Genomic DNA, 25,595 nt, shown 5'->3' with positions numbered 1-25,595 from the left:
AGTCATTTGTTTGAATCAGACAACCTTTTTTTATTATTCTTTTCACCTCTTTGTTACATAAAAATAAAACAGGCTTATTTGCTTGGTCTGCAGCCTGCATCTGTCTAAATTAGCTGAATTAATACAGCAATTTGACTGCACTTACTCTAATGGACTCTAATGATTCTAATATAGTGGATAATTCCTGCCCTAACTGTGGCCAAACTGTTCATCTGTTAAGACCAATGATAACCCTATGCAAATTCTTTTACATGCCACAGTGTGTTCAAATACTGTCCAAATACCACTATACATAACCCAGTGATAGATCTGCTAATAATTTGTGGTTCTGCACCTGCTTCCACTGCCTCATGCTTTGAAGTTAGGTATTTTCTCTTCTCTCTTTGCAGCGGGGAGATCATTAACGAGCTCAGAAACGCAGGCGGAATAAATGTGTGAGACGGCGCATAGAAAGGAGTGTGTTTTGAAAAAGGCGATGGATCATTGTGGGTGTTTGTAAGATCAAAACCAAACATTAGCAGCAGGTGGAAGTTGCAAATGACGCAGGGAGGGTAAAGTGCAGCCAAAAATCTAAAGGTAGATTTACTGTTACTTATTAGACTCAGAGAAAATATATAAAAAACGTGCAACTAGATTAAGTTTTTCCAAGCAATTAAAGACATGAAAAGGAAAAATACAAGACACAAACTTCAATATAGTCTTACTAAGTGGATATTACTTGGTGTCAGATGTCATCGCACTGTGAACCTATAATATTTAAAGGTGCACTATGATGTTATTGTTTTGCCTGGAATGTTCCACAGTATGGCATTAACCCATCTCCAAGAAGATGGCACAAGAGGTCTGTGTGGGACAGAATTTTCAGTTGCATTGTGCAGTCACGCAAAGAATTGTAATTTTCAGTCCCGCTCCTGCCTGCCCACAAGTCCTGCAGGATGGGGACATTCGCTTCTTAAGCTCTATCAAACAAGGAGAAGCAGAAAGGAATTTTTTTAACTGTGCGCAAGATTAGACCACGTCTGCAAATTTAGGCTGCTTAAAATGTTTTTATTAATGCCAAATAAAATATCCTGCACAAATTATGTATGATAGGCATACATTAATCATTTGTATATTTAACTTTACACTCATATTTAGCTTGCGGGACTGTAGGTTATCCTCCCATCCACCCACTCCCACCCGCAATGAGCTTTCAAAATGAGTCCCGCGCCGCACTGTTTTGTGTCGGGTCCTGTGGGTCCCGTGCAGGGTTCTAGATGGCACCACCTGGCCAAGTTACAGGTCATATCTGTGGAGAGGCAAATGTGATCACAGTAATAATGGATGTTTTTCAATGTATAAACTGTAACTGATTGATTAAATACAAGACACAGTCATGTCTGAAAACTACCACTTACAAAACCGAAGTTGATCTGACCTATAGAGGGATTATCAGACTATGTCACCTGGTGCACTACTGCGCATGTGTCCTACAAAAAGAGCCACTATCCTGTCTGATATCATGTCAGGCCCACTCACGAATGTCAATTCAGCATAATAACTTATTTTATCGCACAGTAATAAAACTGTTTTAGTGCGCTGACAAAATCGTTAGCTAACGTTGCAACTTCATGTTAACTGCACAGACAGCAAGGCTTTCTGCACTCAAGTTGCACGTGCATCCACTGTTGATACACAACTAATACGTCTATAGTAACAATAAAAATAAATAAAAATACATAAAGTTAATATCTTGCTTAGTTGCAAATAAAACAATTGGTAGTATGATTACTAAACCAACTAACTATGATTTTTGCCATAGTGACAGATCTATGGTTGCATAAGATCTTTCATTTGTTTTCTCCCGTTAAGCTTTTGAACAGTTGTCCTGGTCACAATGTTCTATGTGTTTGAAAAGCAATTATGTTTGGTGGATCACTCTGCAGAAATAATAAATATTCATAAGTTAGAAAGAAGCTGCCAGTAAAGGACTGCAGGGATGAACTAAAGACCAGGTAATAATTTTAGTAAGGCAGCATATTATCAAAACTCAAGCAATATCAATACTACTACCACATTAAACTCACAAGCAAATAATGAAGGTTCAAATCGACCAAATAATAACTAGGGTAGCAGTAAAATAAATTAGCTCTTCTTTTACAAGAACTAGATATACAACTAATAAAAACCTAACTGCATTTTATAGGTGCAAAGCAAACTCAAGCAAGAAAGTAGCCTATGAAAAAACTGAGGGAACAAATTTGAAAAAATTGATGTCTCTTTTGAATTTGTATTGTAATTTTATATTTTTATTAGAATGTTATTTCTCTCCTGTGTTCTTTGTCTCTGCCTGTAACAGATTAGTTTGTGGATTAGTCATTTTGATACTGAAACCTTACGTTTCTCATATACAGCCAACTTAATTTTAGTAAAGGCATGTAGTTTTACCTCCCCTCATTGTTAACCCAATTCCCTGTTCTCTCCTATCTCCTCTCACTCTAAATCTCCATGAACAGCTTTGCATCCTCCCACTGTCCACATGAAACCCCCTCTCTCTCCCTGTCTCTCTCTCTCACTCTCTCTCCCTCTCCCTCCCTCTCTCCGCACATCCAGCCGCTCTTCACAGGAACAATCTGTCCCACTAATGTGAGGTCGCTGCACGCTATTTTTCCACTTATCAGCCCCCTGGATTTCAATACAGCCCCTATCACCCGCGCACTGTTGCCTGGGAACACAATAGCCCACATCAATGAGGATTCACACCCCTTTTAGATCTGTGCCGCTCTGCTTTGGTGATGCCAGTAGATATATTTGATCCAATACAGTGTTTTCATGTTTGATATTTGCTGGAGCTTTTGTCTGGTGGCATTTAGAAGAAGTGTTCCCCTGACCTTGGAGACTGGGTGCTTCTTATGTAATGCCAGCCCGCCCCTGTTGTTCAGGCTTTTCCCCAGCTCAAGTGATATACGATTAATGGCTATTGTTACGCTACAACCGCGTATAGCAGAAGAATTATAGACACATACAGATAATGGATACAGTATGAGCAGGAGGTTATAGGTCAATGTAAAGATGATTACAGGTTTAAAGATTTGAAATAAAATTGTGTAGCTGCTGTAACAGTGAATAACAGATTGTTTAAGTGTGCATTTTCTTACCTATAGAGTTTAAAGGTGCAGTGCGTAACATTTGTAGCCGAGGTCCACCACCTGCTTATCGCCATGGAAATTATTATTGCTTTGTTTAGAATGTTACACAGTATACATTAAACCTATTTATTATCACAAGGGAGACAAGCAGGTTACAGCAGGTTACATTACAGGTTACTTTGCAGTTCAGATCTGTGGAGAGTCACCCCTATTCAGACTCACAGAAGGAATTATTGTATTTTTGAGGAATAGAAACATCCATAATGATTAAATGCTAGATAATTATGTTTAATATCAATACCATGGAACATTTCAGCAAAGCAATAACATTTCCACGGAGACAAGTCAGTAGCAGACCCCCCACCAAACTTTTCTGGTGGTGGGTGATGTCTGTCTATCTTGTCAATATATCTCCATCTAGATGCAACTGAAACATGCCATAAAAATGAATGATGAGTGCACATTTGGTCATGGTTTGCAGTTTAGTCCTCATGTAGACTTGGTTTGGTCCTGATCTAGACCTGGTTAAGTCCTCATCTAATCTGGGTCCAGTTCCATGTTTAGTCCCAGTTTAGTTCCAATTCTGCAGTGTACGTGTATGTGTAAATGTGAACCCACAATAAACGAGCATTCAGCAATCGTGCCAGTAATCGTGTACGGCCATCTTTTACACCCACAGCTTGCTAGGATGCAGGTCAGGTTATACTTCGTAATAATGTAGAATATATTAATGTAATATAATTTATGTAATTTCAAAATGTGTGAGTTTGATTTATTCATAATGTTTTCAAAATGTCATGTGTTTGTGTGTTTGATTTCTATTAAAACAGATAATGGTAAACTAGGTTACACTGTCCATATTTGTGACAGCGCGTTCCCATCCCCTGCTCACTGTACTACATAGTCTTGTTGCTCCTTTGCATGTTGCCTGTTTGATGTGCTGTGAATGAATACATTTGCACGGTTCTGTCAGAGAAATGAGATACGGTAGACTTCATATTAGCATGAGAAGATGATCAGTGAAGCGCTTCCAATATGAGCTGCGTCCTGGTTTTCTGCCCAGAAACACAAGGGTGAATGGCAACATGGCACAGTGCCTGCTTCAGCGGGAATGGGATGCCCTTTAGCTGTTACTATAGGAAATTATAATGTCGCCATGGGATCGTAACTGCAATAGAGTGTTCAAGCTGTACTATTTCGGTGATGTGGGTCAGACCTGTGAAATATGGAGTGGAAATATTCAAACAGGTATTATAGTTTTACAAATATTTTTTTTTCCTTAATGTCATCTAGTGCCTTATTACTGTCCACTGTGCAGTTTATTTTCACCACATATAATTTTCAACAATACAATTTCACCTTTGTTTATTATACTGAAAGATAAATTGGCAAACTCAATGCCAGTTTCTGTTTTCATGCCAAAAAAATTTGGCCACAAGATAGTATAATGTAAACTAGTGTCTAAAAAGCAAAGTTTAATTGTATTCTGTAGCTTTCACTTACTGCCAAGACAAGCTACAAAATACACCTTTGTCAAAAATGTCTTGACAAAGATGGGATCTACAAATCAAATAAACAAATCTGAATAAGGTGTGGCAACACATTTCTTTCACACATGCATTATTAGTCTGTCTACATCTCAAATGCTCAAAATGCTCTGCTCCACCTTGTGATGTCATGAAGCAGTATTTTTCAAGTTAGCAACCTTTTACCATTTGTTCAATAATGATTGGCCATAACAGGACTGAAATTATCCAAATGATTCTGGTGAAGATGTGTGGAGTTACAACACACAGTGGAACACTTTCTGTATTACCACACGACAACACAGTGTGTTTTCCATGTGTGAATGGAACAAATCACTCCACTCCAGGTATGTTTTTGATGAGGAAATAACATTATAACTAATCACTAAATCATGATTACAATTTCAACAAAACAGAATATTATCAGAAGAATTTCAATTGTCACATTGCCCAGCCCTAATTTGAATACCAGGTCGATATTATGCTATCCCCTCGTGCAAACTCAGCACCCATCACTTGTATGGCAAACACACTTTCCCAGCAGCAGCAGAGAGAATGGTGGCCATGTTGTTGATTTGATGTTGATGTTATTTGACAGGTGCATTAGACAATATAAACAAAGCGCTCTATATGCAGCCAGAGTGCGCTCCATCTTCCACTTCTGATATGTTCAAAATGACATGTTGTGCACCGTACAGACATGGTTGTTACTTGTTATAACTATCTCCCTGTGCACAAAAACATGTCACACCGGAACTCATTTTGACATGTGCATTAACCAGATGTGCTGAATGTGGAAAAACACATTATTAAAGACAAAACTACATTTTGTAACTAGGGGTGTGCAAAAATGTTGAAATATTGGTATATAGTGATTCTAAATTTGGTGATACAGTATTGTTATCATTGACTGCTGTATTAATATATCGCCAAGAGTATTTTTTGTAATTTTTTAGCAATTTTTTTGTGACCTCACTACTATATTGTTCTTTTCTTAGTGGAAGGAAATTTGTTTATGCAATACAAGCAATAGTCACTTTTAGGTCATTAAAATATGTGCATTTGATTAACTTTTCACAAGTTGTGGTTTAACAAAGAAATATTGTCAATAAAATATTATATTATATTAAAATAATATATTATATATTATATCGTGATAATATTGTAGCATGAGCCATGTATCATGTGTCTTATCAGATCATGAAGGACCCTTTTATTCCCAGTACTATATAACTCTATAGAACCAAGGCATACTGTGGTAAAATAGTGGTAAGACACAACATAATATTTAAAAATAATTGTGCTACCCACTTCTTCCGTTCGTGTCCTACTCTGAGTGGCAGACAAGTTGACTTAAAGGTGCTGTACTTGATTTTTACTTAAAACATGAAAAACAGAACTAGTTCATGTTTGTATTGGTCCAAAGTTCTTCTTCTTTTACCTTATGTATTCTGAACTTATACAGTTCTCACAAACCAGAGTGGAATTTTGCTGTGATGGAAAAGCTAAAAACAAGCATGCTGATACGCACTTCCTGATTATCAGACAATAAAAGTCATTTTGACCTCAAGAGCTGTATATACAATATCTGTATTGGGGCAAGACAAATGTTGCTGAAATATGTGGTCACTACAAACTATAAGACAGCACAGCTGTATATGAACTGTAACATCAAATTGTGACTATGATTCTAAGAGGTTTTTTTATTTACTCTATCACCCACCCTAATCTTCAAAGTTCTGCCAAGTTTTCCCTGTCCCCAGACATGTCCTTTCAGCTATTTAGAAAGCTTCACCCAAGCCAGTTTTTAAGTCAAAAGCCATCTAAAAATCTATTCTGTTATTTTTTATTTTTGTCCTATAATAATTCATAAACAAAGGCAAATTTTTAACATTTTGAATTTTTAACTTGACTTTTCAAGAGGAGCCAAGCCTCAGTTGTGTGTGATTGTGAGTAACAATCAGTATTTCTAACCTTGAACACATTCCAAGCACCAACATATCAAGGTTAAGTAAACATGGCAAACACAACCAATACTTCTATCAATAAAAACAAGCACGACTTTGAGCCCCTTTTTGTAAAACATATGAAAAGCCTTTGTGCAAATGTTAATTACTTGAACTTTTCTGGTTCAGCTGAGGCCAATGAGCTTTTCAATCTCCTCTGCTCTTACTAATAAACTGCTCTGATCCATTCAAACTGCTAATCCATTTCATACCATAATTAGCCCTTCTCCTTGTCAGCCCAGTTCAATTTCTCTGCGGATGTCGGGAGAGTGGGGCAGTATTGCACCTGACAGGATTGTTAAAATAGTATTGAGTGCAGTAAGATTATATGGTACATCAGTTTTAGTATAGCTGATGACATATAGTGGGTGGTCTGGAATAGTCAAACACTCTTACTTAAGTAACAGTACTCAGTATTTTTTTTTTAAAAACACTCATGTAGAGGTCTAAAAACTACTCTACTAATAAGAATAAAAAATATTTAAATACATCGCAAGTATTTATGAGAGCAACTGTCTGAATGTAGCATCTGATTTATAATTTGAAGTTAATGCAACTAGGAAGAACAAAACACCACAAAAAAAAAATTAGATAGGACATACAGTGGGAAGAATCACCAAAATCTAGTTCATTAGAAAGTACTGTAACACTGCAAAATATATTATTAATGTAGGAGTAAAGGAAAATTACTAACAAAAGTACAATCTTATTAATTAAAAACTTAAATGTTCTTACAACTTCCGAAAACTGTGTGTATTACTTCCTAATATTACAAAGTAAGGTACAAAGTTGACATAAAACTATACTATAATGTTAAAGTTACTCCACAACCTCCAACAGCATTTTAAAACAACATTGATTGTGTATGTGTGTGTCAAGGTTTAATAAGACACGTTGAGCATGTTAGCGTCTAGTATTGACACAGGGTAAGCAGAGCCGTACCTTCACATAGAGCTGCTGGAACTCCTCCAGGTTGAGGCGTCCGGTGGGGCAGTCCTTCAGGAAGCCCTTGTACCACTGCTTCAGCTCATGTTCATTAAACTCTGTGTTCTTCACCAGGTCCTCCATCACTTCAGGGGTCAGCTTGCTATTCTGTTTCCCCATTTTGCCTGGAAACAAAGACAGATACTGTAACCAATGTTTAATCAACCAACCAAAAATGTAACCAATTATTTAACAGCTAACAGTATAGCATTATTTAGTTGGCCTATATTTGTGTATTTGGGATCAATAAAGTATCTATCCATCTATTTATCAACCCTGAACCTCCAGTGCAGGCTGAAATTTTCTTTGGGCTGACCACCTGATCAAGAAAATACTTTACTATACATGGCTCTATTTCATAGGTTAGAAGGAAAACAGGTAGCCAAGCTTGCACCACCTAGTGCTTCTGCTAAATTTCATTTCTCTCCAGCAATTAGGTAAGGAATCAGAATACACTAGATGGTTCGCAAAAACCCAGAAGTGCGAGTTCGGGCACCAGCCAATCAACAAAGAGCGATACATTCTGTGTTGGCAATGATTCCCAAAATTGAGGATTTAAAGCCGGAACAAAGAAAATGTTTGGTGAATTTTATCAAGAGTAAAGATCTTATTGTCCTTCTTCCTACAGGATTTGGGAATAGTTTAATATACCAGTTAGCCCCGTTAGCGGTGCATAACATACGTCAAGACCAAATAGCAGCAATTGGTTAAATGAAAAAAAGTACCCACCAACTGTCAAGCAAACAAATTCTAACACTGCGAGGTAAGATGATTTCTATGAAGTAAAACCAGCTGATGAATCAGGCTAGAAAACAGGGTAGGTTTCTAAAAAAAAATTCTGAATATTTCTTTCTTTAAAATACTTTTATTAAACTGAGCAGTGCATCATATAGACAATAACAAAGTTTGTGGTCACTTCATATCATATTTTTTTTGTGAAAATGCTGACATAAAATATCTTAAATATTGGCCTAAAGAATTGTTTAGATGCTCTGGATTCTATTGGTACTAAGATCAGCCAAAGGAAAACCCCATACCCCATATTTATATATTATTACCATATTCCTGTGTGAAACAGAATGTAATTTTAATGAATTAAATTTCCAAATGATTTTTAATGTTAAAAAGCTTGGTGTGTAAAGGTAATTCATGGACATAATGCATAATACATAGCATGTGACTGTTTTTGTTGTATCTGAACTAGAACAAAGGACCACCCCAACTCAACACACCTGCTGCAAGAAAATCACGGAATTGATGTGAATGTAATGAAAAGAAATGGGTAAAACAGACTTCCTTAAAGGTCTTGATGTAATATAGCTAAAAAAAATCTGACATAAATGGTTGCCGAATATCTTAAATACACTGTATACAGAAGCTCTGATGGGAGACCTAATAAAAAGTGTTTGTGCCTTTGGTTTTTGTGATGCTGGCAGTCTGGAGGGCAAGCAAAGGAGTGATTCATCAGGACTGGGAAAAGAACGAGAGATTTCTGGAGAACTGTGAAAGTGCACACCAAAGCGCCATCTAAAAATACGCCTGGAACAAACGGGAGAGAGGCAGAGGAGCATGGCATGCTGGGGACCCATCCTGAGACTCATACTGGGATAGTTTCCTTTTGGGGAACAGGGTCATTTTGGAGACGCTTTCAGGGCTCCTTTGACCAGCTGCTCGACCTAGTTTGGTTTGTGGTGCAGCTGTGTTTTTCTCAGGGAAACATAAAAAAAGCTGTATTTCACAACAGACCTACATGCTACACAATAATAGAGACATCAAAAGCAGAGAAGTTGTATTGACTGAGAATAGTTCACTAAATTGGAGAGAATCGTCATTGCAAAATTGTTCAATATGATGTATTTTTTGTATGTTTTTTGGTGCACTATGTAACTTTTGGTTGTGGATCCATCACCTGTTTGCTCCTGTGGATATGCCATTGCTGTGCCCAGAATGTTCCACAGTATGACATTAACCAGGTCTACCTTGCATTTATTCAATTACATATGGTTTTATAGCTCAAAAGTACCGAGTAAAACAGGTATTCTGACTTTGAGCGGGGTTGCCTCTCCACAGATCTGACCTGTAACTTGGTCTGGTTTGGTTTCCATAAAGATAGAAAGGTTTAATATCATACTGTGAAACATTCCAGACAAAGCAATAGCATCTCCACGGAGAAAATAATTCGACAGACCCTAAACCTGAAAAGCTACACAATGCACCTTTAAGATAATATTAAATTCTATACTTATGTGCCATGACAAAATAAATTAAAACAGGGGAAATGCAAAAGAATGAAAGGGGCCATCCAGCTCTTAAATCCTGAACAGCAATAATGCCTCTTTACTAGTTTTCACATGTCTATCACTTTAATTGAGTGATTTTGTAGTGTATCTGTTTTTAATTATGCATATGTGTGTGTGCCTTTTTAAAGCTACTTCTGCACTGCATGGCGGGGACTAATAAAGGTTTTTGATTGATTGACAAGCTATAGTGATGTTACCAAAGTTAATGGTAAACAATTATCCAACAGTATTGTGCAGAACATTACTTTTAAAGTGATTACAAAAGTATTTTACGATATAATTAAGGTCAATTAAGCTTAGTCCCTAATTTAAAGATAACAGTTTACAGACGTGATACACACTGTACCAATCGTACATGCACTGCATCACCACATGAAGTAATCTTGTCTCTGCGATTCATAAAGGTTAATACGATGAACCCGCTGGCCTTCTGTGACTTTTTAAAAACTATTAAGCTAATTTCGTTGGCTAATTTCTCCTTTGCATCTGCCTACACCCAGCTGTCTCATGTCTCACTAAATGCTGATGCCGCCACTTCAAGCCTTGATTAGCTCATTAGAACCCCCTATAATTACTCTAATTTGAAGACACCGTTGAACACTTTTGGCGTACTTGTAGGGGCACTTGATGTTATTTTCTGAGAGTATTTTGACTTCAGCAGAGCAGTGCTGAGAGCTGTTGTTACGCTTGTGCACTCGGACTGTCATGCTACATTGGGTTCTCACTAAAAACTATTCAGGAGGGTGCCTTTATATAAGAGGGATGTCATAACTCCGAGATTGCTTTTGGGCATTGCAGAGGTTTTGAACACCTCAGTGAAAGTGCACCAGCAAAACAAAGAAACTCCTGCACAGTATAATGACTGTACATTCCAGTTGTTTTTGATGTAATTGGACCACTTATTATTAACTGTTAGTGTTAATGCTCATTTTTTGTCATATTTACTTGCCAATATATGTTACCAATAAATGGCAAAGGTGAAATTCAATTCTGTCAACTGGATAAAAGTTTTTTTGATCAAATCGAATAGATCAAAAAACCTTTGTCTGGTTGACAGAAATAAATTTCTCCTTTACCATGGATCCTACCTGGATGGGTAGTGGATTTTACAAACATTACCAATAAATGCATACATCTGTACAAGGCAGCTGGCAGGCTTTTATATATTGCTGTATACCCATACCCACAAATAGAGAAAACATAGCAGACTGGAGCAAATGCTTGGTAATAGATCTGTGATTATTCACTATATAATATGCACTAAATCAATTTGTCTAAACTACAACAGCCATCTAAATTCTGCATGAGACTTTTTTTTTTTTTTTTTTTGCATCTCTTCATTATCTGAATAAATTGTTCATTATCTTAAAGTTGCTCTGGGCCATCAAATGTCAAATTAAGATGCACAGTGTAACTTTTCTGGTGGGAGAAAAGCACTTGCTCGTCTCCCTGAATATGATATTGCTTTTCCAGAAATGTTCCAAAGTATGGCATTAAGTGACATAGCCACAAAATAAGTAAGCAAAGAAATTACATCTCCATGGAGACAAGCACCCTCCAACTGAAAAGTTATACAGTGAGTGCACCTTTAATTCTCTTGGTGTATCTTAACACATCTTCCAACTTATATTAAGACAACTATCACCTTAACTATAAATCAACACAAATGAAATGAGCTAACAGGGTTAAAAATACCATGTGCATATTTCATTACTGTATATTACATCTTCACTCTATATTTCCCTTTGACCAGCCTGTGTACTGTAGCTGGTTTATTGATCTAAGCTTTACCATAACATACTGAGCCTGTCTTTCATCATAAAGAGTCTTATCCACAGGCTTCAGCTAATTTTAGCCATCTGTAAAGGGAGGAATGAGGAGTGAGCGACCGGCCATGGCTGATCTAATTTAGCTGTTTGCATTGTTGATGGAGGACAAGGACAGAGCAGACTCCAGACTGACATGTCACAGAGGTTATTCTTTTAGAAAAATTACATTTCACTCTTAAGTATAGAGCCGCGCCCTTGTAATTTCCTTTGCCCAGTAACCATAAGTGGCAAACAGTGCAGGGAAGCCATATGGACTAAAAGCCAATGAGTGGATCCAGACCAATGCAAGCTGCAGAGATTTACTTCAAGTAAACGATGATCTGTTATGACTATTAGATATTAAAATACAATTAATATCTATAATAATTAAAGGTGCACTGTGTATCTTGCACCTTTAAGACTGCCTGTTTCAATGGAGATATTTTTGTTTTGCCACAGTATGGAAATAAACTCACACAACAATGTTGACTCACGTTAATGGTCCAGTCTATGGAGAAGCAAGCCTATACATAGTAAGAATGAATTTCCTTCAGGATAAATTTAGTTTTATCTATCTATCTAGTTCATGTGTTTTTTAAGGTATTTATATATAAAACAGCTGCCATTGAACAAATGCAAGGGAGATACGTTTAATGCTCTGCTGTGGAACATTCCAGGCAAAGAAATGAAAACAAACAAAACAAAAAACAAAGAAATATCCATGGACATTAGCAATTAATCACAATTTCAATTACTGCTTTAATCAATCACAAAAATGTGTAAAAAAATTATATATATATATATATATATATATATATATATATATAATATATATATATATATATATATATATATATATATATATATATATATATATAATTTTATGGTTTCAGAAAACATTACTAATAAATGATAAAACTCTATACAACCTCTAACCTTGAAAATACTTAATTGATATAATCATGATTTCCGTTATGACACAAATAATCAAAAATCAGACATTCTCTAAAGTACAAAGATTAACGCTGTAACTGCATTGAGTGGGTTGAGTGCAGTCTGATGCTGACACTAGTGTAATGTATAGGAGTGCAGCGGATGTTGCTCCTCCCTTTGGACATCACTAAATACTGAGCAGCTGAGCCTCTATGCCTCCTGCCCAATACACATCTCATGATTTTAATAATAGCTATTTTGAGTCACATTTCCTCACATTATTCCATCGGTAAACATTATTCAATCAGCCTTCATTCAGTCGGTGGTAAGCAACTTCTAAAGCCACAGCTGTCCTGGGGCAGATATACAAAACTGTGGTGGCCATTATTCGCCAACTGCTTGTCTTACCACTCCATATCACACATACATATTTATGAGTTTCAGGTTCTTGATATATGCAACAATTTGAGGACTTTTTCTACATTCAAAGTCATAATATTTAGTTATAGTTAATCGCTATGGCATTGATCCTAATTTTTATCATTTAAAAACCCACGGAAAGGCAAGGCGCCTGAAGTGTCTCGAACAAGCGGTATGCATTGTGGCACTGCTGGGTTTCATCACAGTGTCCTATAGGCCAGCTAATACAGCTGGGGTGGCAGGTCAAATTAAAAATGTTTAAATACTGATTTATGTTGTAATAAAGTGATTTCTTGGGTCTCATCACTAATTGAAATGATCAGGTCCAACCTTTGTGCATTTACCTTCTAGATATTCCAGTGTAATCAGTAGGAAAAACTGTCTTTTCCTCCCCACCTAGGCGTATGACATCACTCTAGAATCTGAAAACCACCAATAATGAGGATTGAACCTGCAACTTCCAGGTTAGTGGGAGACTGTCTCTTCCAATTGAACAACATCAAGTTTGCAATCAAATTTTTATATAAAAGACTGGACAACAAATAACAAAGATATTCAGTCTCCCCTTCACTAATTTTTGTTTCCCTTAGATTATATTAAACTATTTGTGCAGAAATCCTGTTACATTAGGACTACTTAAAGCTCTTTGTAGACACCTTTGTTGTGAAGAAGCAAGTAGACAGTTTATCCTTACCAAACAATACAAACATATGTATATCGATTATAAAGATCAGACAGTACATGTCAGTACCAGAGGAGGAGAGAGGGGAGGATGGAGGGGTAGGAGGAAGGGAGGAGGAGGGCAGGGTGGGCAGCTGAGGCATTACGGATGTGTCCCGCGAGAGACAGGAGACGCGTGTCAGATTGGTCGTTATGTCACTGTGGAGCAGAAGGGTCACACTCAATGGATAAAGGGTGACATTAACAAATATGAATACATCTCTGCTAGAATATATTGTAATGGCAGTGACATGTTGACATGACGGATGATTGTACCACATCACATTGTCATACATAGACTCTAGAGGAGGATTTATATTTTTACATATGAAATATACAAACTTGATTGATTGGGATCAGCTGTGGAATGTAACAAAGTAAAAATAGTAAAGTACTGTAGTTAAGTAAAAAAAGAGAAGAGGTATCTGTACTTAAGTACTTTTTACTTTAACTTCACTACATTTGAGAGTTGTTTCTAGTGTTTCTATTGAACAAAATTCAGCACAAATGTTTACCAACATCTCTGAAGCTTTATTAGATTTCAAAATCTGCTTCAAATACTTTTTTTTGCTTTGCTATCTGTACTTTTACCTAAGTATCCAAATCGAGAACTTCTTCCACCACTGGTTGGGTGTCAGGATTCAGTACGAAGAATCCTATAAATTTCTAAATGATGTTTATAGAGGTCTAAACTATAAGGTAAGCACACAAGAAAAGAGTATAGACCTAATTCTAGCACTTATGATTGTTACTTTTGCTGTGTAGGCACTCTGTCATGATAAATTAATGCCATCAAAAACTTACTTACTTCATCTTAAACAGTAATCCTTAATTCCCCCTAAAGGTCATTTCTGGACTATCCATCATACTAATTTGGTGATTGACAGGTGTGATAGCCCGCCTCCTCAATTACAGCTCATTCACTCAATTTAAAAGCCTGAACCAAAGTGAGTAAGAGGAATTGTATGTACCAAAAATGTGCACAGAAGATTATATTATTATCTATAATGAATTGCACAATACCATCCAGACATGATGTCCTAGAAAAAACATGATCTTTTAGTTGCAGGAATCCATTGAGGCAGCCTATATGATGTATTTCAATGGCCAGAGCTTTTAATCATGCTTTTAACCAGTATGTCTGTGAAGTAGTGCATGTGAGCAGAGTTACATAAAGCTTTCCTCGACATCATAAAAGTTTCATTCACTGTTTAATGTATTCACACACGGGAGCTTACATCCTCGGGTTATTATAACGAAATCATAGACTGTACATAAATGGACATAGCTAACTCTCTAGTAGGGCTGGGCGATATGGATCAAAAAATATATCTCGATATATTTTGCTATATCTCGATATATACGATATATATCTCGATATCTGTACAGGAAAAAATAACCCCCTAAAACAGAAAACTGCAAAAACAAATATGCCAAATTCCACAAGGTCCTTTTTTTTTTACAAATTTAAGTGTAAGAGGTCGGCAGTTCATATAGGAACATTTAAGATTACAAAAAACCCTAATTACATAAATAATAATTAAACTGTCAAATAAAAGAAATAAAACATATTGCCTTTGTTTCATTCATAAATAAAACAACTCAACACAAGCTCATCTTTACATTAACTCTGTTATCCAGACCATAATCATAACCATGAACTATTTTAACAGAAGAAGCTCAGGATGTTCCTTATTTTAACAAATCCATGTTCCTATCCAGCAGTAAGGAGCTTTGAGGTTTCCCAAAATCCACTGCAGATCAAACCCAACGTTTCCAAACACTATTGTACAAGTGACACTGCAGCAGATTATTAATTAAAATCTTCTGCATAAATAGAATTTACATTACTAAACTTTACAAGATATATATAGCATAACGACTCAAGAGCCACATCAACCAGTTTGAGATTATAGTGTTAATTATTTTATTTTATTTATTTAATTTTTTTTGCAGCTTTGCGCAGACTTGTTTACGTTTTACAGAAACGAAACTTAAAAAGCGCATGGCTAATTTGCATAAACAGCGCACACCACGTGCCGCTCTTGCGGTTCAACTTCTTTTGGACTAAAGGACACGACTCGGTGGAATATGAGGATGTGCTGCTGATGGCCTTGTCTGTAAATGGTGGAAAAGGTTCGTGGCGCTAGAAGCTTTTCACTGGCAGCAAGTTTCGGCGTTCACGGCGATAGTGACGAGTGAAGGAGACACGAACGGAACAAAATCAGGGAGGCGGGGGCGCGCGGGCGGCGACAGAGAAGACAAACAAGCAAAGCGGCGAAATCAAAATTGAATATAAGCATTATATCGATATATACGATATGTCAGAATTCATATCGAGTTTTTAAAAAATCTAGATATATTAAAAATATCGAGATATCGCCCACCCCTACTCGCTAGCCACCGTGTTCCAAATAGGTTGTGTTCATGGGATTACTTTTCGGACCAATTCACTCTGCATTGAAAAAATTTAACTCTCTGTAACTGCTGCAGTGAGCCTTGTTAATTTTATTGCTATTTTGTCCGTGAATAAATTCCTATTCCTAATATGGAACTTGACTCCAAATTACCTCCTACAACCGCCAGCCTCATGAGCTTCATTTGACTGGAGCCGAATGCTACGGGTGGCATCACACTCCCTTAGTCCACTTCTTTATACAGTCTATAGGTGAAATATATTAAAGGTCCACTGTGTAACACTTTCTGGTAGGAGGGGTCCATTACCTGCATGTCTCAATGAAGATGTTATTGCTTTGACTGGAATGTTCTACAGTATGTCATTAAAATTATCTATCCAACATTGGTTCAACTGCATACGTTTTGTAGCTCAAAAATATCTTGGAAAACATTCTTAATGTGAGTGTGGTCACCTCTCCACAGATCTGACTCATAACTTGGCTTAGCACCATTTGCATGCCATAATATTTCAGGCAAAACAATAATATTCCATGGAGACAAACAGATGTGCACCTTTAAGCTTAATTGATGTATATATTGAGTGCAGTGCTAAGTCTTGGTTGAACTTGTAACCCCATAGATGTTTCTCATATGCCAAGCAGTGGTAAGCTTACATCATACAGCGGTGGTTACTCATCCGTCTGTCCTGCTCCATTCTTGCTCTGTCTGCTCTGTGTCAGCCTGGTCTCATTGGAAAAGCTTACGTCACTTGAAAGGTCCTTCTTTTATTGTCACGCCTTGACTATAGCCTAAAATAAGCATGTGCAATACTGTAATCCAAACAAGAGGAACCCTGCAAAACACAACTATAAGACAAACTGTATTCACTGAAACTGACCCTGTGTGGTTAGATTGTTTATACAGAATGAATATCAATACAAATTGTAACCATTCAGCCATGCTTTTATATCTTGAAAAGCTAATATTCTAGGGTTGCCAAAAATATAACCTCATACAAATCAATAAAAAACTAGCAATGAAACTAAATACTCATTTGTGTCAATACTGCAAAAAATGAGATAAATAGTACAAATTATTGAAACTCCTCATTAGTTTCATGGGATCTACACCAAAACACATGAAAGAAACTAGTTTGTAATTTTCCAAAAAAAATGCATTATATTATATAAATGTTGGTGGTATTGAAATAGTTTTAGGAGCATCAAGTCTTTTCCTTAGTATAGAAATCAAGTTTGAAATGTTAGTTTTGTAACAACAGCATGACACAGAGTAACTACAGAGAGCAAGAAAGAAATCATTCATTGATTGGCATCAAACATCTTTTGTGAATAAAATCATCACAATCATTTACTTTTTGGTTTTAAATATTTTCTGATTTTCTGCAAGCAAACCAACCACTTGAAGAGTAAGGATTTCTACCGTATAATCAGCTTTCTGCAAAATGAGCAAATCTTTCCATTTTCCACGCCTCTTGATTGCCACAAACCACCCACTAATCAATGCCATTCTTTAAGATTTGGCTTTGGCGGAAACAAAAACAAATCTGAGCCTAAATAAAACAAAATTACAAGACAGGTGTGATAAGGATGCCATAATCACCAACACTCACTAAATCCACTGCTCTAGCTTCCTGCGCCTCATGTTACGCCTGCTTCAGTTCTGCACCACTTACTCACATCCATCTAAATTAAAAACACAGACAGCTGGTGCATGATCGGCAAATGTCAGTGTGATATTTTATCTCAGAAAAAACAAGAATTTCAAGGTTCTGAAGAAAAAAAAAGGATCATGCAGTGCAATACAAGGCTGACACCAGACCTGAGTCATAGCCTTTGTCTTGTAGAATCCACTGGGGTCCTGTCTAAGCAAAAGTGGGGGTGAAAAAATGGCTATAGTTACACATGGCTAGACAGGTGCAGAAGTCCATAGAAACAGCAATAGAGGCTTCCAGTAGAGGTGGTAAAGGCAATTACATAACACTGTGTCCCTTAACCATCAATTGCCAACAGGGGATGACCTTGAGATGGAGCTCTGGCCTCTGGCAGTCTAACCATACATAGGAGAAAAATGGAGCATATGGCCCATTTAATACCCTGGAAATGGAAGAACCTGTGCAATAGGAAACAAGGGTAGCGGCTCACATGTGAAGTCGGATAGATGAAAAACGAGACCCAACCCTATACCCCACTACGTTCACACACACACCCATGCAACATCAGGACAAGTTGAAATGCATCGTAGCTTATTCCTGCCATATAGACGTCGTATCTGCATAGTAGGCAATTTGCTGTAGCCTATATGTGAATGTAACCTGTAACAACGTATAGAATTCAATTGGAAATTAAAGTAGTAGTAAAACAGTCCAGTGTTAAAAACTAAGTGATGCATATGAAACAAAATAGATATAAAGCTTTTTATACAGAATTTAAGTCAAAATGTCCTCCTATTTTCGATATGAGTAGCTCTTTAGATAAGATAGTGTATTTGCAGTTACATATAGTTTGTGAAACCAAAGCTCCAACACTGCAACTCTCCAAATAATTTCAATAATTTAGTCTTACGAAACCAAATGACGCACCAGGTTCGTGCAGACGTGCTCATCCCAAACTCAAAATGCGTAAAAAGAACAGATCGTTACAGTAAAATTATGCATTATGTTAAGAGCAGGCATGCAATTGTCCTACCTTGCGAAAGTGCGGAGACAACGGGAGAAGTCCGACGGCGGCTGGTGTGGATGAGCGGTCCAAAAACGCTGCAAATACGCAAGAGAGACACTGTTCAATTCAAGACACTAGTTTGTCGAAAATGTCGTTTATCTGCAGGGCTCTGGTTGTGGAAGTGAAAGGGGGTACAAAGTAAGCAGGTCCGCTGAGTAGATTGCCGTAAAGCCCAGAGCAGTTAGTGCTGGTGTTGTGTGGAGAGCAGAGGAGGAGACTGAACCAAAGACTGGGGAGGCGAGCAGCAGCGCGTCGCCAGTGTCTCTCTCCTGGTTTATTATTGGCTGATGTTGTCAAGAATTGGAGGATAAATAAGCGTAGCAAATGGAGCATACATAAGCACATATATGAGCTATGTTTTCTCAAGCTCAGTTGGCCATTCATCAAAGGAAAACAGTGAATACGTGCATTTACGATCACGCTATAATAAACTACATTACTTGGTGACGTTCTGTATAGCCAGGGTTTCGCGCCACACGCAAAGAAAGCAAAGCAGCTAGGTGGCAACTATCTTTGAGTTAACATAATTTTGAGGTAAGTAAACAGGCACATATTAGTTAATAACATTGGATTCTCTGTCATCACATACCTCTGCCAAAGTTGATGCGTTTACGTTCATAGTTTGCGTTATAAACCTGAAAGTTTGCACTGTTTACGCTAATTATGTCCCATTTTCTAGATTAGCATAAAGGAAACTACTGACTACTGAAGTTTCGCGCCACATCCAAAAAAATAACTTCTGGAGCTGTTTAGCTGTAATTTAAGGTCAGTAAAAGTCGAAAAACAGGGCTACAACATAACCTATTGTGCCTTTATGATTAATTGATTTTCTTAATGTTAATATCCAGGAATTTGCCGTTAAGCTGTAGACTCTTCTAAGCTCTTCAACCTACTATAAATATAATAAGTACTATTCAACATATGTATTCCATTAGAAGACTTAATGTATGACTGAAAGTAATTATTACAACTTCATTTTCCTAGCTACACCTATAGCATTGGACTAATAAAATAGTTGTGGTAAGAAGGGCTTAATATGTATTTCATAAGTATTTTTTTTACTATGTTTCTAAAATATACATAACAATTTAATTCATTACAAATCTGTGTCAGTCCAAGCCACCCGAACACCACAGCTAATCTAATTTTAATTGACTCCAAACACAAGGATCGATAGTCATAAGAGAAGAGGAAGTACACCAGTGTTCTGCTCAGTAACAGTTTTTATTTAGCGCCACTTTGCTGTTAAAACAATCCATTTATCTAATTATGGTTAATTTGCATATATCTGCAAACCCAAAAGCTAGCTTATATTGTGTGGTTGTAACAAAGCACATTGTGCATCTTTAATGTTGGTCAGTACATGCAGGTATGGGTCTGTACTGAAGCCTGGTGTCCTCTGTGTGTATCTGAGCAGTGAATGTGATCCATGCTGAGAAACAATCTGCTCTGACAAATCCATCCGCTGATAGAATAATGTGTTGTGTCCTACTTCTCAGGTTTGCTGTCAGACTGCACCACAGGTTTGGGATTCAGGTGAGCTACTGTCTTGCGTTAATCCATTCAGGTCTTGTTAGACGAAACAGATGGCTATTTTGACATGCATAGAGTTTCAATTACCTTAAATCCCTAACTAATACCAAGACATTCAAATATTTATATATTTTTTTTATAAATAATTCCTTGTTAATCAATACTAGTAAATTTTAAAACAGATTAAAAAGATAAAACATGGTGAAATTTGACAATACTGCAAACAGTAATCAGTATTCAGTAATAATCAATAATTGCCACAGTCATGGTACTGTATATGTTAAGAAAATAGTCAGCCATTATAACATTGAGCAGTTCGGAAGATGACCAGATTTGAGTGTGTTTTCCCTTTAAAAAAATGTACCAATAGTTCCTGTCATTCATCCAGTAAGATTATTTATAATACAATAAGAATGACTAAATCCCATCTACTCCTATAACTCTGGCCTATGTTCTGTAACTTTCATAAAATGTAACTCACTGACTTAATATTGTTAATTTGTTCAACAGGGCTGGAAACATGGAGGGACACGACAGCTTTATATCTATGGAAGAGATGACCTTACCTCCGTCTCCTAAACGACCAAGGCCAGATGACGCAGAGGAAAGCAATGGAAAAAGGCGTTTCGACTTTCCTCCACTTTTACAACAAAACTCAGTCCAAACATGTTCAGACAGTTTGCCTTTACAAACCACTAATATTCAAGAGCAGCACAACAGTGATAATTTTGATATAGATTTAGCCATGCATGTCCAAGCACCTAAAGTTTCCATTACAGATATCACAGAATCTGACAGGCTCATTTTAAACATGTTATATGATTCAGATGGTGCCGTGACAGTATCTCATGATTGCAGCCCACTGGGGAAATCACTCCAATGTGAGCCCCCTGTTGAGTTTAGTGCTGCCAGAGAAGACCCACACGAGGGGAGACAGGTGCAAAACAGCAGCACTCACATCCAAATAGTCACCTTGAACTGGGCTGAAGAGGATGTCAGATGTCAGGCTGATTGCAGTTATGAAGAAGCACCTCGTGATGAAGGCAGTGATATGCAAAATGGAGCGCTGGCAACGGCTGAAGTGAGTAATCAGAGGGAGATTCAATGTGAGTTCTGCAAGAAATCCCTTTGCGACAAGAAAACTGAACAGGTGAAAAATGGCTTATCTCTCAGCCATTTTGCAGACGGTAAATCATTCGGCACTAAGCCCGAAGTGTGTCCCTCTAGTAGTTTGGCAGAAGTTGAAGAGAGTAATGGCAAAACATCAGAATTGCAAAATGTTGCTTCTAGTGATGGAAAAACAGAAGAACAATTTAATGAAGGTAGGAAACAATCATTTGCAGGTGCAGGTGAGCTTACTGAAAATATGAACATGTTTTATGCAAAAGATGAGTGTAAAACAAAGAAAGAGGAGAGCGTGCAAGACTTGAATACAAAAGTTGGGATCGAAACAGCGTGTGACGCAACAGAGACACAAGCGTCAGTAAGCATCAGTCAAGTCATTACTGAAGGAGATAATGACGGAGACCCTTTCAGTGTAATTGACCCAGTAAAGTGGAGTGGAGCTGACAGACCCTCTGAGGAAAGGCACAATGCAGATTTTGAATTGTGTGCATCTGAAAAAGTCTACACCGTGGAGGAAAATCTTATACTTGAAACTAGAGCATTGCAGGGAGAAACAGTCAAGTTCTCCAGGCATGATCAGACAGGACGAAGTCTAAAACAGCAGCTGTGTGAATATGAAAAAGACTGTCAGTCATACATGGAGGTGGTAACTTGTATCGCACATGACAAAACGTGTGTCAAGAGTGACACTAAAAACCGCTGGGGACCCACAAGCCCTTGCAGCAGCAGGTCAGCCATCTTTGATTCTCCTGAAGATCAAAGGGGAGGAAGTCAGGGGACTGTGGGAGCCGAGTTGAAAGAGAAGAATCAATCTGGAAGCTGTTCTGGTAGCCTTGACCACCTAGAGGCACACAAAGTTGAAGACCCACAAGAGGACATGGCAAAAATGGATGAGACAAGCAAGAAAGAAATGATAAGAGTTGTGAACATGAATGGTGAAAAGGGGCTGGGTTTGCATAAAGATACTATTGGAAGTCCCGAAAGGATGAATGAAAGTGATTGTAGAAGTAATTTTAATACAAGAATGGACTTGACTGGTTTTGCTCAAAACAAATACATAGCTTGTAAGGTAGTAGAGGTGAATACATATAAGGAAACCACAGTAGAAGGAAGAGATTCAAAACAGAAAATAAATGGACAAGAGAGAACATCTGTAGCATCTAAGCAGCAAAAAACAAACATAATTGACATCCAACTCACATTTTTGAGCAAACTTCAAGAGGGAGCAAGTGAAGTGATGGACAGTGATGAAAATAAGGCTCAAGAGGACTCAAGAGAGCAGGCAAAGTCTGAAATAGTGTTAGAACACGATAAAGTCAACATGGCGGAGAGGAATCACATAACTTGTAGTGCGTTAACTGTGAAGATTGTTGGAGGTCAAGGAGAAAAATCAAGTAAAGCTGATACTGTGCATGAAAAGTCACTACAACATAATGCTAACTTGGATATTCAGTTGCCTTCTGAACAAGCATTCTGCAGCACTCCAAAACCAGCCAGTGAAGAGGAAATGATTGAAAATACTTTGAACGTAAATCAGTGTGCAGCTAAATGTAACAATAATTTTTCTGTTCAGTTTTCAAACTCAAATGATACAGTTGTCCAAGGAAGAAACAACTCTCAGCGCACTGACCCCAGCTCCTCGGCTTTACACAACTGTAATGGCAGATTTTCCACAGCGCCATCTGCCTACACGTTCACCAAGAGAGTGCCCGCCGGGGGTTTTGACACATTCAAAAAGATCCAGCTCTCACCAGACGACTACGACATGGACCCGTCTGCCCTCAGCAATGGTGCCCTACTCGCCAGCCCGCCCCGCCAGCTGTTGGAATACCCCCAACATCACTTTTACCACTCCAAGTCCCATGCAACCATCCATGAACCCGAAAAGAGTGAAGAGATTGAGTTGTCTAATGTTAATGAATATGGATCTTTAAACAACCATGACACTTGTAACGAAGTCCCAAGTCCCATTTTGGCAGCAGATGTTGTAGCCCAGGGCTGGCCAGAGCTAAAGGCTCTTTGTGAATCTGGTTTTCAAATTTACGATTGCTTCCAAGATGATTCAAACCTCGATTCCTCTGCAGTGTCGTTTGAAAGTGACTTTTCTGACTGTGAAGGCAGAGACAGGCGCGAGTTTGAGATGAAAACGCAATTTGACACAGTGCTGAGAGAGCTGAAGATGTTTTTCGACATCAGTGCAAGTGATATGGCGAGCAGCAACGGCACGTCATCTCCAGAGCAACTGAGGGAAATAACTGAGGCCTTAGAAGAGGAAGCTTCAAAGTGTAAAGACCAGGAGGAGGGGCCACAAGAGCCATATGCCAGAGAAACAGTTTTAGGTAAGTTATTGCCATATGGTAGTATTACATTACTATTTTCTAATTGATGTTATAATGTTTTTTCCTCATCAAAAACATACCAGGAGATGTGTTTTTTTTTGTTTCATTCCTCCATGTTTAACACACTCATCCTGCATATTTAGGCTGAGTTCTTCTTTCAAACTGAAAATAAAAAAATGTTTTGGCCTTGTAGCTTTCCCCTTCTGTTTTATTCTGCACCAAATAAACAAGTGATTTCCAACTGTTTTTGTTACTACACATAACTTGTATGCAATCAGTATCTGAGGGGCAATCACTTTTATTAAGCACTGTTGTACCACTGTTAGGCATTCAAGCGCTATACATTAAGAAACTACTCACCCATTCTCCACACATATATGCATACACCACTGGAGGTAATAAGCCCTAAGTGTCTTACCCAAGGACAAAAAAAACAATATGCACTGAAAGAAGCAGTGTTAGAATGTGATAAAAAGCATTTGGTCAAATTGATCTATTGTAATTAGTGTTCACAAATCCATATTAGTTACCATATATTGTACACAAAGTATTGCAAACATATTGATACATACATTTTGGCTAAGGCAATCGTTGGAAAAATATATATAAATAACAGCAGAAAGTTCTTTATCTGACAGGCATGCACTGTTTTTTTTTATGTAAAGTACTGAAAAGTTGGTCTTTATTTACCCTTGTTTTTGTCTTGTGTGTAGTTAATTTCTTATCTTGACAAAGTTGGAAAAGTAAATTAATGCATTATTGTTTTAATTTAGCTGAATATGTTGTGTTCAAAAGTATATTAAAACATCAGCATATTTTTATCACAATTCAAACAGCAGTTATCAAATTGGATTTTTTCCCCTTATCGTGCAGGCCTAGTATACAGGATTTTTTCATTTACTAAGGTGAGAGATGCATTCCCAGTGAGGTGTTTTCCTTTTAATTAGACAATCCAGATGAAGGCGGCAGCCTGGAGTGTGAAGGTGGCACTGGGGGCTGTGGTGCAAAGAGTCGTGAAGGAGAACAGGAGGTCCCCCTCAGCAGCTGTGAGCTTCAGGAAACACCCACACGCGATCAACTGAACGGCACAGGTTAAAAATACACACAGGACACATTCAAACCAGGACAAGTTGTTAAATGCACAGTGAAATACTCTCAGCTAGGTCAGAAATGCTAACTGCTAATTGAGTTTTTCTATTGCAAAATCAAGTAGGTTGCCCAGATTCATTCTTTATTAAATATGCATGGGTTTTAGAATGATTATGAATATTTGTAGCTTTGCCTTAATATTTATATTTATATTTATATATAGTAGTACTAGTTGTTCTTGTACTTAAGTATTACTCTGAAATCACAACATTCTTGAGTGGACTCTAACCACCTCTGGGGCTTGTAGAACAGTCTGTCACAAAAAAGTAATTGCTCAGCAACTGTTCAATTCCAATTTTAACTGAATTGGGAATAGAAAAGTGCTTTCTTTCACAAACACAGCGGAAACTAACACAGTATTTTATTGGCCCCATGGTTGTTACTGATTGTAAATAAAATATGTTGTTTTTTAGAGGTCAGAGAGACAGAGCAGAGACGGAGGATGTGGTCGCCATCGTTCATGTCCCTGCCGCTCGTGGAACAACTAAC

The 25,595-nt window shown here is 37.5% G+C and overlaps 1 protein-coding gene across 1 annotated transcript in view; it reads right to left on the bottom strand.

The window, feature by feature from the left end:
- The window catches only part of vsnl1a (visinin-like 1a), a 43,857-nt gene extending 24,866 nt beyond the window's left edge, over positions 1 to 18,991 (bottom strand). The window contains exons 1-2 of the mRNA XM_020942033.2: positions 18,928 to 18,991; positions 7,603 to 7,769 (exon numbers count right to left, since the gene is read on the bottom strand). Of these exons, the coding sequence (XP_020797692.1) occupies positions 7,603 to 7,764 (162 nt within the window). The 5' untranslated portion in view covers positions 7,765 to 7,769; positions 18,928 to 18,991. The remainder of the gene's footprint in view (positions 1 to 7,602; positions 7,770 to 18,927) is intronic.
- Positions 18,992 to 25,595: the final 6,604 nt, after the last annotated feature.

Source organism: Boleophthalmus pectinirostris, unplaced genomic scaffold (genome assembly GCF_026225935.1).
Source record: "Boleophthalmus pectinirostris isolate CB_2022bp ecotype Guang Dong unplaced genomic scaffold, ASM2622593v1 HiC_scaffold_13, whole genome shotgun sequence".
Classification (NCBI taxonomy): Eukaryota; Metazoa; Chordata; class Actinopteri; order Gobiiformes; family Gobiidae; genus Boleophthalmus; species Boleophthalmus pectinirostris.
This window is presented reverse-complemented; position numbering and strand designations above follow the sequence as displayed.